Here is a 16,096-nt window from a genome sequence, read left to right on the forward strand (position 1 = left end):
AATAAAGATGGTTTACAGGACAAAGGGATTTTTTTTACAACCTGGCAACACAGACTTTGTGGCGAAAACGTGCAGAGTTGTTAATAATTCCAAACAATATATAAAAACATAATAAAGCATATATTGTATTCTAAACAGTTATTTGATTGTATTAATTTATGGCACACCTGCCTCATCCTCTTGCACAGAAGCTTTTGAAACATGTCAGGACGGATCTGAGATCAGCAGCAGTTGTCTTGAATGTGCCTCGCGCAGTTTATGTAACCAAAGCAGATCGTCTGTCGTGGGGAGAACATCTGAGTACAAACACCTCAGACCGATACAGGAGCGGTGAGTATACCGGCTTAGTTGAAAATAAACTGTGGCTATTATTTGCGTTGGTGGTTTGTGTACATATTTTAAAGGGCGAGTAAAGTGGCTAACATTGAGATTAGCTTCGTTTGCCTCGTGAATGATTATTTACACTCAGGTTAAACGGTGGCAGCTAGCTTACACTAGTTATATAAACATTTAACGAAGCGTTTATAAGTCGCCCGTTTTTTGATCGTTTTTACATTGAAATGCGGCAGCGTGAACAGTAGTTATAAGGCTTAAAATTTCTCTCGCCTACCCATCAGCCTCTAAGTCAATAAGCTAATGTAAAACAGATCCTGTTGTGATCAATGGTTCGCAACCTGGGGTCCGGGACCCACCAAGGGGATACCCCAAAGAGCACAGGGAGTCCCTGAGGCTGTGAGCATTAAGAGCTATTGTGAACAATGTCCACAAATTGTCCTGAACTAGATAATATCAAATGTTCACACTGTAGCTTGTGGTTTTGTTTACTTTGCAACTGCTGTTGAGCTATTCAACTCAAACATTTTAAGTGACAATGTGTGGACATAAATTACAATGGGTCTTAATGTTCAAAGCCTCAGGGACCCCAGGTTGGGAATCACTGTGTTAAAAGATGCATATAATTCATTGCAAGTGTACTTTCTTTTTTATCTTTGGCTTTGGGTAGTACAGGCAGGTTTTGTTTTTGTTTTTTTCTTTTTCTTTTTTTTTTAGTTTTGCTATGATAACAATTGACTAAACAACCGTAAATGATCATGTTTACAATAAAAGAAAAATGTTCTTTTCAGAAGAAATGTAGTTAAACAAGGAGATCACAGATTCAGGAGTGAGCTGAAGTGGTCCAGCAGCAGGTTGGCATACTGCGTCGGTTAAACATACTTCAAGATAACCTCGACTAATCTTTATTACCACTGCTAACAGTGATAAGGTGCAATTGATAAAGCAGAGCTCCTGTTTAAATTGTCATTTAATGAGCAGCCTGGACATAATTCCTTTTTTCTTCTTTACAAATTTTGGTGTTATATTCAAGTAACAGTAGAAATGTATCATTTTATTCTTTTAGTTTGTTACAGATCTTATCTCTTAGCCATATATTTTATAAAGTTGAAAGACTTTTAGGTCGTTCCAATGTGCAGTCTTTACTAGATCATGATTCGCATGCATGGAGGACAAAGTCTCATTAAATTAAACTTTTTCTCTGAACGGAAACATGTTTTTTTGTTTTTTTTTATATTATTATTATTTATTTCCTAAATTTAACAATCTGTCTGTGTTTATAGTAAATGTTCTTGAACATAATCCTGTAAACTAAAGCAGGAGCCACCTCCTCTTTCCTGTTCACTCCCCCTCATCTGGTTGGTTCATTTCACAGATTGAAGTAACAGTTGGTTTGTCGAGTAGGAGTTGAAGGTTTAAAGGCTAATAAGAGAAGTTTTACTGAGCAATGCATTAACCATGAAATGAACAAATAAAAAAAAATCAGTACACTGTGTGTTTATTTTAACCTTTTATATCACATTTCAGACATTAGGGAGGTCATGAAAACCTGTAAAATGTCTATTTCCTTGGTGCTGATTTAAAACAGGTGTAAGAGTTGTTAACATAAGGTTTAACAGTCCAATTCCCTAAATGCTGATATTAGAGATAAACACTAGCTATCAAGAAAGCAATGTTTTTTTGCTACCCTTCATCAAACTGATACTTTTTTAAATTCAGACTAGTTGACTCTTAGATTGAATGTGTTAATCCTCCAGCTTCTGCAGCCTGTGGATGCTCATCGGTGGTTCCTAATACAAATCTCAGATCTTTATGAGGAAAGATCATTAAATCAATGTTTAAAATCAGTTTATTCTAATTAGAAAATAATTCACTTTGTAAGTATTGTGTAATATTTCAGTCCAGAGGATGACCCGTGCTTTGTTTTTTCCTTACCTCAATGTCTCTCTAGAACATCAATGCAATGCTGCTTCTCAGAAGTTGTAACAGCCTGACTCGATTTGGCCCTCTCAGCACCCAAAGGTACGTTAACACGAAGGTCATTTGTCAGAGGCAGCGTTCTGGGTAACTGGTGAAGTACCTGACCTGTTTTTGGTGTTTCAGCTGATTATATTACATTGTATGAGCATTGTATTTTTGTTGATGTTATTTTTTAAGGTTTGCAGGCTTTACTGCACTTTCCAGAGTAACTTTGATCAAACTGTAAAGTTTTTTACACAATAAGCTTAGATTTTTTTGTAAACACTTTTTTTAGGCTTCAGGTGGCACCTGCTTTGGCATCGTGTGCAGTTCGCCTCCACAGCAGCTTCAGTCAGGACCAGAAATCCTACCAGCATGCCACCAACAGTCCCAGCTGGAAACATGCCCTGGCAGGGGTGTTGGCTGGTACGGGGGCTGTTCTCGGTTATGCCCTACACCACCAAAAGGTTTGGAAGAGATTAGATCATTAAAAGCAGTCAGTAATTTATTTGCCTTTGTTGTGACAAAGCCAATAGTTTTATTTACCCATAGAGAAAACATGCATATGACCAATTAAGCAACATAAACTTTTCCAAGCAGACATACAGTTCTAAACATTTCAATAAATAACACAGGCTGCAGAGCATCAGTGTCCAGAACCTTTGGATTAGCAGCACTATTTGTAGTAAATGATTTACAGTTCTGTGTAAAGCTCTTAAAGCCAGCCCTTTTTCCTTTATATTTTGGTTCCAAGAAGCCTTTATCTATTTCTTTTGTAATGTTTTAAAGTGGTCTTGAGCATGAGGTGTTGAGCAAGGTCTTTACATTTTTTCTGGTTTAAACATTTGCTTTTTTCCCACTTATTTTTAATCCAGTCTTTGTACCTGTCTATTTTCAGAAGAATTTTAGGATTATTGTTTTTTGTTTTGTTAGTTGCTTAAGTCATTTAACACTGATCTGTTAATCATTCTAGCAATAAAATGGGCCTATTTCAAAGGGATGAGTCAGTGTTGTCTACACATATCAAGCACTGAGAGAAGAACAGTTTTTAAATAGTATCTTTAGGCACTTTGTTATCAGCTGCCTGTAACTAATAAACATCATTTGTTCCAATTTTTTTTGGTTACATCTGTGAAAAATGCTCCACCTTATTTATTGTAAAAAAAGACATAAAAAAGTGCTTTTGCACCAAAAAGGTTATTTATTTATTCAGAACCACTATCCAGAAACTTGGTATGGAATGGAGTGTGTCCTTAGAAAAATGTATGAATTTGAATAAGTGGACAATTGAAGTGGCAGGTTAATAGAGAACAAAATAGGAACAAAATTCAGCAAAGACCAGACACAGGACTTGACATACATCTGACCCTTTAGGTGATTCATCTACTGCTCACTGAATCAGAAACGGGTTTCTATGGAAGGGTGGCTGTCAAGAAGGAAGTAAAGGCTGCGTTATGCCAGATTGCACAAGAACTGCACTGAAAATCAGGAGCAGTAGATATTAAAAAGTGACAAATCCTCCCCAAGCCTGAAACCCAGCATTACTGAAGCAGTGTGGGATTATCTTGACAAAAAACAGAGCAGAAGGCAGCAGGGAGACCCATTCCTGAAGATTACCGTACTTAAAGAAATTACTAGATGGTTGTTGGTAATATGTAAAATAATGAGAAAGTGCTCAAGACATATGTACAATACTGTATTTACAAGTGTAAATCTTAATCTCCTTACACAAGTACTGAACTTTTCAAAGAAACAAATGAAATGCTGACTGATAAGGAATATGCTGATGCTGTCTGACAATGAAAGGCCATCTGGTAGCCCAACACACACTGCTTACGCAGCGAAATTAAGGCCTCTGGTGTCACGGTTGTGTGGAATGTCAGTATGATCTGGTGAAATCACTTTATTATTAACTTAAATATAAATTTAGTTTTTACAAATTCACATTTTCTGGATGATAGTTTACAAACTTTCTGTATGCAGGTCTGTTTACTCAAATTTGAGTAATCAATTATTAAATTTTGAACTTTTGCTAAACATTGTCAGTCCTTTTTGTTTATTGCTTTTTGATGGCACACAAAAGTAAATGTCTGTCTTCCTGTGCAGGCTGAACGGACAGACGTTAGCGTGCCAACCTTAGAGAAGAGTTCCCCTCTTCCAGTTATCAGCCAAGATGAAGTGACAAAGCACCGCTCTCTGGAAGATGGCGTGTGGGTCACTTACAAAGGCGGTGTCTATGACATTACTGAGTTTGTGGCGATGCACCCTGGTGGGGATAAAATCTTGTTGGCAGCAGGTGGTGCCCTGGAACCTTTTTGGGCACTGTATGCTGTACACAACCAGGATCATGTGCTGGAAATCCTCTCAGAATATAAGGTAGGATGTTTCTGTTTAACTAAAAGAGCACAGTGACATAATGAGTTTACATGCAAATCAGATTGTAATTAGGTAAAAATTAGTCTCTAAAACCATTATTATGACTGAAAAACTAAATATTCGAGTGACTGCAAGAATTTGAAGTTGATTTACTTTACTTTATTTTGATTTTACACTTCTACCAGTGCAGACTTGTAGGTGAAACAAGGCAAAACATCTAGATGATGAAGTTACTGACACAACATGTTGATCTGAAAAATCCATCACTGGGTAAAGGCAGTTACTCAACTTTGAACAAAGTTAATGAGACAGAAAGTTTACAGCCTGTTTGACCTGTAAAAAGGAGGACCTGTGAGCTCCTTTTTACTGACCAGCATATGTTTTAAGTAGAATTAGAATAATATAATAACATTTCCAGAGCTACAAAAATGCAGTGAGTGATTCTTGCTCCCAGTATCTGGCAGGCATTTAAAACCATTAAATGTTTGCTTTCTTTGCAAATAGAGGTTAATGTGAACCAGTGTCATTGCATCTGTATGGTGGGTGGTGTCTGCTAATTTTAGCCTTTTAATGAAGGAAAAACAAAGTTGTTGACTGAACATTTGCACTCCCTCAAATGGTCTTTTAAAAGAAGGCTTGACTTCAGTTTTTAATTCATCAGGTTAACCTATTAAGATCTAATAATGTGTCTTCTATATATGGGAAAGGGTAAATTCATGTTGCACCAGACCTTAATGACATAAAAAAAAAACCTTATTAGCTAAAAAAAACAAGTTCAGCTGAAAATCTGATGGTGGTGTTGTGGTTAGTCCCATGTGGTTAATAAAAACCTTGTTTTTGTGATTTATGTAAGGTTGGTGTGCTGAGTGGAGAAGACTTGAAGAAGCAGCAGGCCGTTAAATCGTCTGACCCCTATTCGTCCGACCCCGAGCGTCACCCTGTGCTGCGCATCAATAGTCTCAAGCCCTTCAATGCTGAGCCGCCTCCTGAAATCCTCTCAGACAGCTACATCACTCCCTCTGCTTTCTTCTTTAAAAGGAACCACCTACCAGTACCTCAGGTAGACCCGGCCTCATACCAGCTACATGTGGAGGGACTACCAGGAGGAGTGCTGACACTGTCTTTAAAAGACTTGAAGACACGATTCCCCAAACACACGATCACAGCTACGCTGCAGTGTGCAGGCAACCGTAGAAGTGAGATGAATGAGGTAAAGCAGGTGAAAGGACTAAACTGGGGTATAGCTGCCATCAGTAATGCTAAATGGAGTGGTGCTAGACTCAGGGATGTGCTGCTGGCTGCTGGCTATGGGCCAGATGTGGCACAGTGGGCTCACCATGTTCAGTTTGAGGGACTGGATAAAGACGTGACAGGGACTACCTATGGTGCATCAATCCCTCTGAATAAGGCTATCAGTGAGGATGGTGATGTGCTTCTTGCCTATGAAATGAATGGTGAGGATATTCCCCCTGACCATGGCTTCCCAGTGCGTGTTGTTGTACCAGGTGTTGTGGGCGCACGCAACGTGAAGTGGCTGGGTAAGATCATAGTCAGTGCAGAGGAGAGCAGCAGCCACTGGCAGCAGAATGATTACAAAGGTTTCTCTCCTGGGACAGACTGGGATTCAGTGGATTTCAAATCTGCTCCAGCCATCCAGGAGCTCCCCATTCAGTCTGCCATCACCACACCAGCAGATGGCGCTGTTATCGATGGCAGTGACAGAACATTGACTGTGAAGGGTTACGCATGGAGCGGTGGGGGTAGAGAAGTGGTACGTGTGGATGTTTCTCTGGATGGAGGAAAGACATGGCAAGTGGCTCAGCTGGGAAGCGGTGACAAGGGACAAGCTCCTGAGCCTTCGCCTCCACCGGGTCGTGCCTGGGCCTGGAAGTTATGGGAGGTAACTGCTCCTCTTCCTCCTGAGGCTCAAGAGCTGGAGATCATTTGCAAGGCAGTTGACAACAGTTACAACATGCAGCCAGACACGATTCCTCCCATCTGGAACTTGAGGGGTGTGTTAAGTAACGCCTGGCACAGGGTAAAGGTGAAGGTCAGAGAAGATGAGGGGAGGGAATAGACCGTCATACTTAAAATTATTTATGCTTTAAACTGTGTCATCGTGGAGTGAACTTATTTTGATCCATGTCTCAACAGAAAAAGGAGGCCGTTCAGTTGAAGAATTGCTCAATAACCTGAAGTGTTTTTTTTTTTTTTTAAACAGCCTTGACAAATTTTGCAGTTCTGTTGTTCCTGAGATTTTAAATATTTACAGAAGCACAAACTTAGGCTGTAAATGACTAAGCCAAACATGTTCGATTGTAACTCTTAGTCACCTCGACTTAGTCAAAGTGAAGAAGTGGTGAATTTCATTCTCTATCTTTGTGAAGCAAAAAAAAAAAATGTTTATTTTTGTAACTGTTCTTGATGAACACATGCTATGTTTATAGGGTAATGTTAATTTAATGATTAACATGCACAATCACTTTCAAGACTAATTTTATGTAGTGACTTTGAACATTTGCTTTTCGCCACCTAGTTTCAACAGTTACCTCTACAAGTGCCAAGTAGTAAACTAAGTTTTTATTGGAGACGTTTGAGTAACTCTAAGAAAAAAAGGTGTCAACTCTCAACTGTCAGTGGTTGATATCATTCATTCTTGGTTTGAGTCAGCACATCAGAGATGAACTATTACCCTCTGTTGGCGTCCTGTTCTCAAGTGTTAGTTGTTATGAGGCAATATAAAATATAAAACTACACAGTGATAATCAGCTGTGTGTATGGTACGGAAATCTGGGAACTGCTTGACTACAGTTTTTTTTTTTTTTTTTACTAATGTGTGCCATGCATCTACCTGGGATATGAAAAAGGGTGATTTTTTTTTTACAATGAGAGTGGTAGTGAATATTGCACAGGTCAAGTAATCGACAGCTAAAATGTTCATCTGAATATTTGCTTTTTTAAATGAAGTTTGAACTTCACAACTTTTCAGTGAGAGAACCTGTTTTCAGATAAAATTAAAGCATTCAGTCAGAATGCTGTTAAGTCTCAGTTATATCTACAGTCAGCTGCTGAACAGCCTTAATGTCAGGTAGCTCTTTGGATTGCACATGGATTAAACTACTTATTTAACTGTTATAAAATGTTCTTTGCAATCAATGGTGAATGGAAATTTATAATACTACACTTTTTTATTATTTAATTTTCTGCTTGGTGAGTAAGCTGATGGAAGTCAGATTAACTTGTTTCATCATCAGATCTGCACAAATATTAAAAAATATATTTTATGGAGGTTTTATTTTCTTTTGAAACAGACATATGCAGACACTGTATTGTTTTCCAAAGAGAAAAAGATAGCATTTATTAAAATGTGAGCAGCTGCATATTAAATAAACAAAATGAACTGGAATTTAACAAAAGACTTCTGCACAAGACTTTTTTTCTTTGTGTGACTGAGTAACTTTTCTAAAGAGGGTTAGGGTCAGTTAAAAGTTTAAACTATAAAGAAATATTCAATCCTGTTTATTCCACTATTTACAACTTCTACTAGTGTTTTGAATGTTTCGCCTTGGTTTTAGCAGGCATACTAAGATGACTGTTTTTCACATCTGGATATGTGGAAAGCAGGATATTAAATGACCCTCTTGAAGAATGTTTGATGAGGAGGAGATAAGAGGCTTCTTTTAACGGATGAACTGTCATGCAAGGATAAAACCTATTAGTTACTTCTATTTTCTCCTCTACCATATTCATGTAAACTGCACATTTCTCAATAAATGAACTGGGAGACGAGTTGGCCTTGTTTTTATGCTGTGACGGATGTTCTCCACATTGGTTTCTGTGACTAGAAAAGACTTGAGAAATTGAATGAAACTAGATATATTTGATTCGATTCTAGGATGCATCTGTTTTCTGTTCCTGAGTCATAAATAACAGATCAGAATGGTTCAGCAGACCACATAGGCTTCCTGAACTGGTGTACTTGTTAGTTTTTAACACAAAACCACACATATTTGTATAGAGTGCTGTCATGTCTTACTCATTAAGAAAAAGGAAAAATGACCAAATGAGCAATAACATGAAAATCCTTTACTCAAATAAAACTTGCACATTATGATAAATGATCTAATGATGCTGTCTACATGGTTGTGTGTGTGTGTGTGTGTGGGTGGCTTAATGGTGTAAAAACATTACTTAAAAAGGATGCTGTAATCCCACTTGTTCCTGGTTTTTGTTCAGTATTTTAAATTGCTGGTAAACTCACAACAGTGACAAATACAGGAAGTACAAAGCTGACTGCTCTCCAAGTCAGCATCCACACGGTTGTGTTACATTAGTGCTACATGCAGACTTGCAGATTCATAAATATTTTTTCACTGTGGGAAACTAATTCATAGGAATATGCTAGATGTGAATAGAATCTGACATCATGTAATGTGGAAAATTATCAGGAAAAAAAGGAGTGTAAAAGCTTACTAAATGTTATGAGAAAGTTTAGTGCTTAGCCAAATAATACTAAGGCATGGTTACGCTATGGGTGTAATGAGGCAGCCAAACTGGGTCTCACCACAGTATTGTAGTCAGGAGATGGAAAAAGTTGGATTCAAGCTCTGATGTTGATGTTGTACAAAGACAAGCTTAATGTGTTTTACCCCTGAAGCTATACAATGCAAAGCATGAATTCCCATCTTGACACCAGCTGTTTGACCTGCTGTAACGTCTACACCAGAACTATGAACACTATGAACACTTTTTTGAGAAAACATTAGCATTTTTCAGTCCACAAATAACATTTCTAATTTATGCACTCTTGACATTACTTTTTGGTCTGAGGTAATGCAAAATATTGCGAATTGATCAAAAATATTCCCAATACCACTAATTGAAAATTGAACAGTAAATTATTTGGCTGAAAGTTTGATTTCACAAAACTGTATAGAAAAGGAAACTAATAGAAATAGTTACAAAATTTGCTGGGGTAAGCGAATAAAGGGTGGTGACTTAATTTAATGTCCTAAGCATCCACTTACAGTTCCTGGAAAAAGGCAAAATGCATCAGCATATTAATTTGCTCCTTAGCACAAGCTTGAAAAACAAGTTGCAACTAAATAGGTTCATTGGCAGCATGTCAGTAACATAACTGGGTATAAAAAGAACTCCTGAGAGAGGCAGAGTCTCTCAGAAGTACAGATGGGCAGAGGCTTAGTAATCTGAAAACCGTTGCTTCCCCAAAGTGTGAAGCAGTTTTAGAATAATATTTATTAAAGTAAAATTATTTTGTCTTTTCTGTCATCTACAGCACATAATAATATAAAATGATTCTGAAGATTCTGACAACTCTCTGGGCGAGATATAGCCAACAAAATCAATATTAGATACCCAAGATCTTTGGGTCCTCGGATGGTGCAGCATTTAAAATACAGTAGGCATGTTTGTGTCGTTTAAGTTAGAGTATGTGCCCGGGCTGACTTCCAGAAATGATTGTCTACAAAAATTTGTGGCTATGTCATACAAAGACAAAGTCATTTATGAACGTGATGCAAAAATGCTACTATCATCTGTGAAGCTTATATAAAATGGACAGCGCCAAAACATATAAACTGTTTTGTGGTCAGATGAACAGAAATTTAAAATTCTTTTTGAAAATTAATGACGTTCTCCAGATAAATGGGGAAAGGGACGCCATCTGACATGTTCTAGGTGCTCAGTTCAAAAACCTACACCACCAATTCAGACATCTTTTTGGGGAAGGTGTGCATGATTTGGCAAGCCCATGATAAACTGTATATTGCATCTAATACAACAGAGTCTGGGTGTTGGACTGGACCGTGTGCAGCCTAGACTGATGACAGTTGCTGCTTTATGAAAGTACAACAAAGCACATGCAGGGCTATTGAGCAACTAGAATCCTATATCAGACAAAAAGGGGAAAAATTCTTCTCTCAGGGACCCAGCAACTGGCCTCCTCAGAAACATGACAATGGCCCGAATCCTTTGAGATGTTACTGCCATCAAATTCAATAAGCTAATATGTAGGATAACAAAATGTTTCGCTTTCAACATTCAGCATGTTATGTGTTTTACTGTGTATTGCATTATATTTTATGAATATTTTACACAATTTCCCAGCTTTTTTAGAATTGGGGTCACATAAAAATATAGTAAGAAAAGACTACAAAGAGTTGATAATTCAGCAGCTGATAGCATATTAGCTAATCTGCTGATTTTGCTCCAGCAGACTGGAACACCTACAAAAAAAATAAATAAATAAAAAGGTAATTTCTTGATGCCATGTCATGCTAGCCCTGTCTTTCAGTTCCTATATTAAGAAAAAAAAAAAAAAATAACATAAAAAGTTACTGGTGTTAGCTTAATGTTAGCAGTTAACAAGTTACGTAATTGCTAACTATTTGATGTGGGACAGCTAGCGTGTCATGGAGCCTATTATTTGGTATGGCCATCAATTACTTAAAATAGTAAGTAACGGCTACAACAAACATGTCAAGACTAGCACTTGGAACATGTGTTTGTTTATTGTACATCAGTGATTTTAGTTGTTACCATTCCACAGTGGCCTCCCTAAGCATATCTGCACTGTTAGTTGTTCCTCATTTATTCAGTTTACAATAATACATTAATAAAAATTCAATTATCATTAACTATAATTTTGTAACATGAAAGTTTTCTAAAAGACTACGGAGTCAACTGTCTGTATGGAGTCTTTAAAGCTAAGGAAAATCCCACATACAGCATCACAATTTAGCATGCTAACATTTCATCTCAGCTAACAACATCATTTTTTGTTTTGTGAGGAAAACAGAAATGTGGCAACACAAGTGAAGTCTTCCGTTGTGGTTTATACATCAGACAGCCAAGGATATCCAGCACTATATTAAATAAAAACCTCTGATCCTAAGAAGCTGGGAATCTAGTTTTGTTAAGAGACAGTGCTTTCACCTCTTTAGTTTTTAATAAAGCTGAACCTACAACTGTCAGCTTGACTCCATAAATTGGTTAAGTGTGTAGAATATAAGAGCCCCACGTCCGCCCTGAACAGCTGTACAATTTAACAGGAGACATGTGGGCTGAGGTCAACTGGCTGCTCTTATGATTCTCATTCTTCAGTGGTGGATCATCATAGCCACAGGGCTGACTCATGCATGGCTGAGTTAAAACTGCTGGGGCGCCCAGAAAACAAAGAGTCTGTTGTAAGACTCTGCTGAGCACTTCTCAGGCTTTAAAACACCAGCTGTGGATATCTAGGGCAAAATCCGTTAATGAAAATTTGATGATGGACTATTCAAGGCTGCTGATGCTGCTGGTGGTTCTCAGCGTCAGAGGAACATGGTGTGCAGTTGTGCAATGGGCAGAGTTAAATGAAGCAACGGTAAGATTATAGGATTTTTTTTGTTTGTTTTCTTTACCTCTATGGTTTTGTTATTGAAGTGGGGTTTTATGTTTGTTTGTTTTTTTTGTCTTCTTCTTAATTGTCAGTTCTTTTGTATACAAAATAGATACAAATATTCCTTCATAGACAAAACATTTTTGTTGTGGACATGTACAGGCATATTTAAGGCAGTATGGGTACCTGAATGACCCGGCTGATCCACAAGATCCACATTATCTGGAGGAAGTCATGGAAGCTCTCAGGTGGGTTTTTTTTCTGTCATTTCATAAGGAATATAAAAGACTGATTAAACATGTGCACAACAACTATTAAATAAGGGTCTCTTGGAGATAAAACTTCTCATGTAGAATGTTTTGTTTTTGTTTTTTTCTGTTTGCAGATGTTTGATTGCCCCTTGTCTTGTCTTGTCTTGTCAGAGTCTTCCAGGGAGTGAATGATCTGCCACCTACTGGAGAGTTAGATGATGCTACCCTGGAGGTGATAAGACAGCCACGCTGTGGATTGCAGGATCCTTTTAACAAGAAGTTTCACAAGTACAGAGTGATGGGTCAGTTGCAAAATGTAGTAATCATCAATTGTTATATTTATTTCAGTCCAGCAATTTAGCTTTAAAATTAAACCAATACCATTTACTGGTATGCTGCATGTTAAAGTGGAGAGAAATTATTTTCTTTTCATGAGTATGATGACTACATAAGCATGAACCATTAATGCTGTAAGATCTCTAAGCCAGTGGTGAAAAAGATTGCCTCAGAAGTGATGTTTACCTTGGTAAAGTAGAGATGCAGAGGTTGCATTGATTAAAAACAGATGTAGAAAACTTTTCAGTTTTTGTGATTATGATTTAGAAAACAAGGGTTCTTCTCTTTCACAGGTCATTGGAGAAAAAGGAGTCTGACCTACCGCATCTACAACTACACACCTGACATGAAGAAGTCACAAGTCACAGCTGCCATCCGTTCTGCCTTCAAGTACTGGAGTGATGTAACGGCTTTGACTTTCAGAGAAATTGACTATGGCAGAGCAGACATAAGAATCACTTTTCATAAGAAAGATGGCCTCTGTTCTGTCCCATTTGATGGCCGCGGTATGTTTTCCTTCTAAATAAGTCTCATTTATTTTTACAGAAACCTTTGAACTGTCCACAGTGAACTGTCACTCAGCTCCTGGAGCACATAATTAGTGCTGTAATTTTGTACTTTATGCAGGTCACGTTCTGGCTCATGCTGAGTCACCAGAATCTGGTATCGTCCACTTTGATGAGGATGAGTTCTGGACCGAGGGATCATATTATGGTACTAATCTGCGTATTGTAGCTGCCCATGAGATAGGTCATGCCCTCGGTCTGGGCCACTCTCAGTTCAGAACTGCTCTGATGGCACCAGTCTATGCTGGTTACCGTGCCAACTTCAGGCTGCATTCAGATGATGTGAAAGGCATCCAGGCACTATATGGTGAGTATACCAAATGATCCGGAGAGAGGCATTTTCAGTTGACTGTAATACACCAAGTACTGATAACCCAGCACTTATATGTTGTCCTGCTGATATTGTAAACAATCTAAAAGGGCTTTAGTGCAACTGGCACTGTAAAAAACACTAAAAGTTATTTTAGGGAGTTGATTCCCCAATTGATGTTATGAATAAATTCACTGTCATACAAATACAAATATACAAATACTTATTTGTACATTCAGAATGGCTTCTTTTACCCTCCTTCTCAAACACTTAATTTAAGGTTTTTGCTCTTTAAACCCTTCTCCAGAAAAAGGCACAGTGTACTCTAACTGATCAGCTGATTAGTCAACAGCAGCATTAAGACAGCGACTCATTCTTTGTCAAGGGTTGTGTTAAACTCCATAGGATCATTCTCAGAAACTCTAACTCTAACTTTTTACTCAACATTAGTTTAGATTCAGACTCATGTTAAAACGCAGTTTTTCAGTGTATTACTATTTTGCTTTTTAAAAGCTGTTAATGATGTCCAATGCAGTACTAATTTCTTGTTTCCATCAAAAATGACATCTAAGCAAAACTTGTAAGGTCATCTAGTAATGTCATCAAACAGTGCCAGTCTGACATGAAAACATTACTCAGGCGTGGATCAAATGTAAAAAAATAAAGGAAAACATTGACTTGTCTTGAAATGTGTGACTTCTTTTTGTAGGCAAACGCATCACCAGCACTATAGCAAGTCCAACAACTTCAGACAGTCTTCCTACAGACAACAGCTTTGGGACTGAGAACATTCCTGATCCCTGCACTGCTGTGCTGGATGCCATTATGTTAGGTGAGTTACTAATGAACAATTATACTGCATAAATTATAGCATATAACAGTGGAGCACAAGAACAAAAAGTATGAAACAACAGCTACGGTAAATCAGTCATCCAAAAGGTGCAGTGGATTCTAATGAAATCAAGTTTTTGGAATAATTACTTGTTAATTTCAAGTGTTCTTATAATCAAATTTGTATATATTTCGGCATCATCATACTGTGTCAATACTTGTTAAATCAGGTCCATGGGAGAAGACCTTTGCTTTTAGTGGTGACTATGTCTGGACTATCTCTGACCTGGGCCATAATACACCAATAAAAATCAACAGACTGTGGAGGGAACTCCCTGGAAACCTGAATGCCGCTGTGACCTCTCAAAGAACCAAGAAGACATACTTCTTTAAAGGTAGAGTAGTTTTTTTCTGATAAAGGATTCCTTCTGCTCTGCAGCTGTCACTCCTTAGTATTAAAGGCTGGAACTCTCTCTGGTCACAGGCAGTAAAGTTTGGAGGTATACAAGGTTCACACTTGACTACGGCTACCCCAAACAGGTGCAAAGGATCCCTGCAAACATCGATGCAGCCTTATACCTGCATAAGAACAAGAAGCTAGTCTTCATTAAGGTATCTATTCAGACAGGAAGCATTTAAATTAATAACTGCATTTCCATTTATGATCACACTTGTTATATAAATGTTGTTTATGCTCCTTTTCTTTGTTCTCTGTTCAGGGTTCAGAGCACTGGCAGTTTGATGAGCTGATGTACACAGACCTAACTTTCTACCCCAAACCACTCAGCATGCTCTTCTCCGGAGTGCCATCCGCTCCTGACGCAGCCTTCACCTGGAACAATGGAAAAATCTTCTTCTTTAAGGGGGATGATTACTGGCGAGTGAATGAGCTACTGAAAGTAGACACAGGATACCCGTTGAGTATGAAGGAGCGCTGGATGCGATGCTAGTGCTCAACCGTTAGGGGGCAGCAGGTACCCAGAGGTCTGAGGCTGCGAGCTCATGCCAGGGGCATTGACACACACCAACTTCATTACAGTGATTGGTTGTGAATTATTAGTGATTATAGAAAACTTTTTGAGAAAACTGACTATTTTCACTGGATCTGATAACCAAGCTACCTTCCAGAGCAGGAATTTTGTGAGACTGAACTCTTGTACTGTGTGACTCTCTTACAGCTGAATGATGATCTTGTGGAGAAATCAAAGCCTTCTGTTTTTTGTTTGACATGTGTGTTGCATTATGTGTCGCAATAGTCTCAATAAGATTTAATATAATAGGAGTGTACACTTTCTCGTCAGTTTAACCAGCTTCTTACTATGTCAAGTGGACACTTGTTATAAATCACATATAAATCTGTGAGGCCATGCAATATAGATTTGGTCCTGATTTCAGTTAGAACCATAATTTCTGATTACAAAATACTTTTTTACTACCTTCTTTGTCAATTAAAGCAAACCAACCTGCATTCAGACCAAAAGGACAGAAAAATATTTAACATTCAGTGATGAAAGACTTGTTTGTCCTGCATTGTGCTGTCTGAAAAAAAAAAAAAAAAAACGTGGAGACACCATGGCAACACCAACCAATTGCAGAGAAGGAAATCCTTCCCATGACCTCTTTATTGCTTATGAAAAATCCAGTGAGTATTGGTGCCAGTGTTGCTAAGAGCCTACAGAGACAAACAGTGCAGCAGATATGACTCAACACAAGTTTAAACAGTTATTTTCTTTTG

At 38.0% G+C, this 16,096-nt stretch overlaps 2 protein-coding genes across 2 annotated transcripts; both read left to right on the forward strand.

Annotated features, from left to right (window-relative positions):
* Positions 1–171: 171 nt before the first annotated feature.
* suox (sulfite oxidase) lies at positions 172–8,748 on the forward strand. The gene is made up of 5 exons (XM_041979956.1): positions 172–330; positions 2,285–2,355; positions 2,588–2,759; positions 4,399–4,668; positions 5,522–8,748. Exons 2-5 carry the CDS (start codon positions 2,297–2,299, stop codon positions 6,743–6,745), a joined length of 1,725 nt encoding a protein of 574 aa, XP_041835890.1. The 5' UTR covers positions 172–330; positions 2,285–2,296; the 3' UTR covers positions 6,746–8,748.
* A 3,114-nt stretch (positions 8,749–11,862) lies between these two features.
* mmp19 (matrix metallopeptidase 19) lies at positions 11,863–15,968 on the forward strand. The gene is made up of 9 exons (XM_041981330.1): positions 11,863–12,052; positions 12,230–12,315; positions 12,490–12,620; positions 12,948–13,160; positions 13,282–13,527; positions 14,240–14,362; positions 14,592–14,756; positions 14,846–14,973; positions 15,081–15,968. The coding sequence occupies exons 1-9, from the start codon at positions 11,954–11,956 to the stop codon at positions 15,309–15,311; spliced, it is 1,422 nt and encodes a 473-aa protein (XP_041837264.1). The 5' UTR covers positions 11,863–11,953; the 3' UTR covers positions 15,312–15,968.
* The last annotated feature ends 128 nt before the right edge of the window (positions 15,969–16,096 follow it).

Source organism: Melanotaenia boesemani, chromosome 3 (genome assembly GCF_017639745.1).
Source record: "Melanotaenia boesemani isolate fMelBoe1 chromosome 3, fMelBoe1.pri, whole genome shotgun sequence".
NCBI classification, from domain to species: Eukaryota; Metazoa; Chordata; class Actinopteri; order Atheriniformes; family Melanotaeniidae; genus Melanotaenia; species Melanotaenia boesemani.